At 58.0% G+C, this 2,500-nt stretch overlaps 1 protein-coding gene across 1 annotated transcript in view; it reads right to left on the bottom strand.

Moving 5' to 3' along the window:
• kdm2aa (lysine (K)-specific demethylase 2Aa) overlaps positions 1-2,500 on the bottom strand; it is a gene marked incomplete at its 5' end in the record, with an annotated part of 26,039 nt that overhangs the window by 3,654 nt on the left and 19,885 nt on the right. Inside the window, 2 exon segments of the mRNA XM_080534867.1 lie at positions 1,038-1,519; positions 1,521-2,315. Of these exon segments, the coding sequence (XP_080390993.1) occupies positions 1,038-1,519; positions 1,521-2,315 (1,277 nt within the window).

The raw sequence follows: 2,500 nt of genomic DNA, 5'->3' as shown, positions 1-2,500 counted from the left end.
GTCGAATACATCTAGGCTGCGTCTAGTCTACAAACTACGATCCTCCACTCCTATCACCGTGGACACAGCAAGGAGCGAATTCCCGGGTAGAAATATTTCCTCTCCCCGCTGTCAGCGGTAAGCGGTACTTTCCTCCAGCAGCGGTAAATGAGGCACCCTTTGCGGCTTAATAACTTTGGTTCTCCGGGGGTTACGGTAAAAATTCCAACGTGTCCGGAAAGAGTCGTGGGAGACGATTTTTTTATTGACAACGGAATTACATGCTGGAAAAACATGCAGACACAGACAATAAGAGACACACGGGAGAAGTACAGGAAAACATTTTATTTTTTTGGGCCATCCTCGAGTTTTGGCTGAAATTACGTCGTTGTTTTGAGCGCGCGTGCCACACACCCCGCCACCATTGTAAAAATTCCTGGAGGAAACACTGCCCGGCATGAGCATAACACTAGAGCCAGTGTCCTCTGGCAGGGTGAGCAGCGCTGCCGCTCTGAGCTCTTTTTATTATTCAGGGGTTTTATTCTGGAACTGTCTCCCTCTGACAGTTGAGGTAGCGCCATCTCTACATATTTTTACTGGTCAGGTCATGCTACATCTCTGGAAGAAAGCTTTCCACAGGCATGAGGCTTTGACTTTTTCAACTATACACCGAGCCTTACTCTCTAGCAGCACTTATGTTGAGGTAGCAGCACTTATGTTGTAAAGAATGTCAAAACTGTATTCTGATTGTATCTTGTATGTTCTTGTGTATTGTTCTTGTGTGTTCTTGTCTTGGTTGTTCTTGTCCACCAACGAGGACCACGTTGTAAACAAGTGTTTCAGTACGTTTACGTGCTGTCCTCTGGGATGTACTGTCTGTACTTTTTACCCAAATCAATCAATCAATATTCCCAACCAAGGACCAGAATGGGCCCCTATCCCTAACCCCCCCGAGGTTCTCAAGAGGGGTGTAATAAACCCCCCCCTCCTCCCCCAGTAACTCACCACTTGTACCAGGCCTTACAGACCCCCCCCCCCCTCCTCTCCCAGTAACTCACCACTTGTACCAGGCCTTGCAGACGGTCATGCAGACGCCCAGCTCGGCCCGGCTCAGGTACAGGAACACGGACACCCACACCTCCTTCTCTCCGCCGCGCTCGTTCCCCACGTCCTTGAAGGAGGGCAGCGACAGGAGCGAGGGAGGCGAGCGGGAGGAGGAGGAGGAGGCGGCGGAGGACGTGGCGGGGTGCGGCGGCGGGGGGGTGGGGGGCGCCGAGGAGTGGGAGGAGGAGGAGGACGGGGAGGCAGTGTCGCGCTCCCTGTCTCCGTCCCCTCCTCCTCCTCCTCCTCCTCCTCCTCCGTGGTGGTGGCGGAGGCGGTGGTGGTGCGACCGACCCGCTCTGGGCTGGGCTAGGCCGTCGTTGTTCTTGTGGTGCCGGGTCTTCTGGAGGGTCTTGCGCTGCTGCGAGGGGGCGCCGCCGCCTGGGGTCCGGGGGTACATGGCGGCCTCCAGCTTGGGGACGATGGACCCCCCCCCCCCCCGGGTGGCGCTTGTTGGAGCGCGCGGGCCGCTGCAAGGTCACAGTCAGGTAGGAGGAGCCGCCCAGCGGGTCTTCGTCGTCGTTGAGGTCCGACACCAGGAGCACGGGAGGCTCCGGCTCGGAGTCCGAGCGGTTCTCGTCCCCTTCCTCGTCCTCCTCGTCTTCGTCGTCCACGTCGTCCAGCTCCTCGTCCTCCCCGGCGAAGTCCCTGTCCTCGCTGTCCTCGTCGTCCTCGTCTTCGTCTTCGCTGTCTTCATCGTCGTCTTCGTCGTCTGCGTTCGCCCGGCGTCTCCGGCGGTCTCCCTGACGCCCGGCGGCAGCGGCGGCGTGCCTGGGGTCGTCTTCGCTGTCTTCATCGTCATCATCGTCATCGTCAGATTCGTCATCATCATCATCGTCATCGTCGTCAGATTCGTCCCTCCGCCTCTGCATCCTGGCCCCTCCCCCTCCTCCTCCTCGAAGGCGGACCCTCCCGCCGCGCACCCCGAGGCCGCCGCGGTGCCTCATCTTCAGGGCGGAGTTTGGCGCCAGACCGCCCACTCCTCTCCCGCCACGGTGGGAGACTCCTCCTCCTCCCGCCCCTCCCCTCCATATGCCCCTCCTCCCGGCGCCGTAGCCTCTGCGAGAGGCCCCGCCTCCTCCTCCTCGCGGGTGTGATGACAGCTTCCTGCCGGCACCCCCCCCCCGGGAGCCTCCCTCGTCGTCCTCACTGTCCGAGTCGTCGTCCTCCTGGCTGTGGCGGCGGCGGCGGAAGATCTTGGCGTTGCGTCCGTCCAGGGAGGTGGACTTACGTTTCTATCAGGAGAAACGGAGAAAAAAAGAGAGGGTTAAAACATATATAAACCCCTCCAAAAAAGGTTCGGAAACTTTATTTCGGTCGATTATTCCTCCTCTTTAATAATACCAATTGTTATTGTATTTTATACCGTTGGAAAGCCTGATTAGTCACCTTTACAACGAGGTACAACTTGTAAGGATCA

Source organism: Nansenia antarctica (assembly GCF_963989245.1).
Source record: "Nansenia antarctica genome assembly, chromosome: 6".
In the NCBI taxonomy this organism is placed as follows: Eukaryota; Metazoa; Chordata; class Actinopteri; order Argentiniformes; family Microstomatidae; genus Nansenia; species Nansenia antarctica.
The sequence above is the reverse complement of the archived record's forward strand: the minus strand, read 5'-3'. Positions and strand labels throughout refer to the sequence as shown.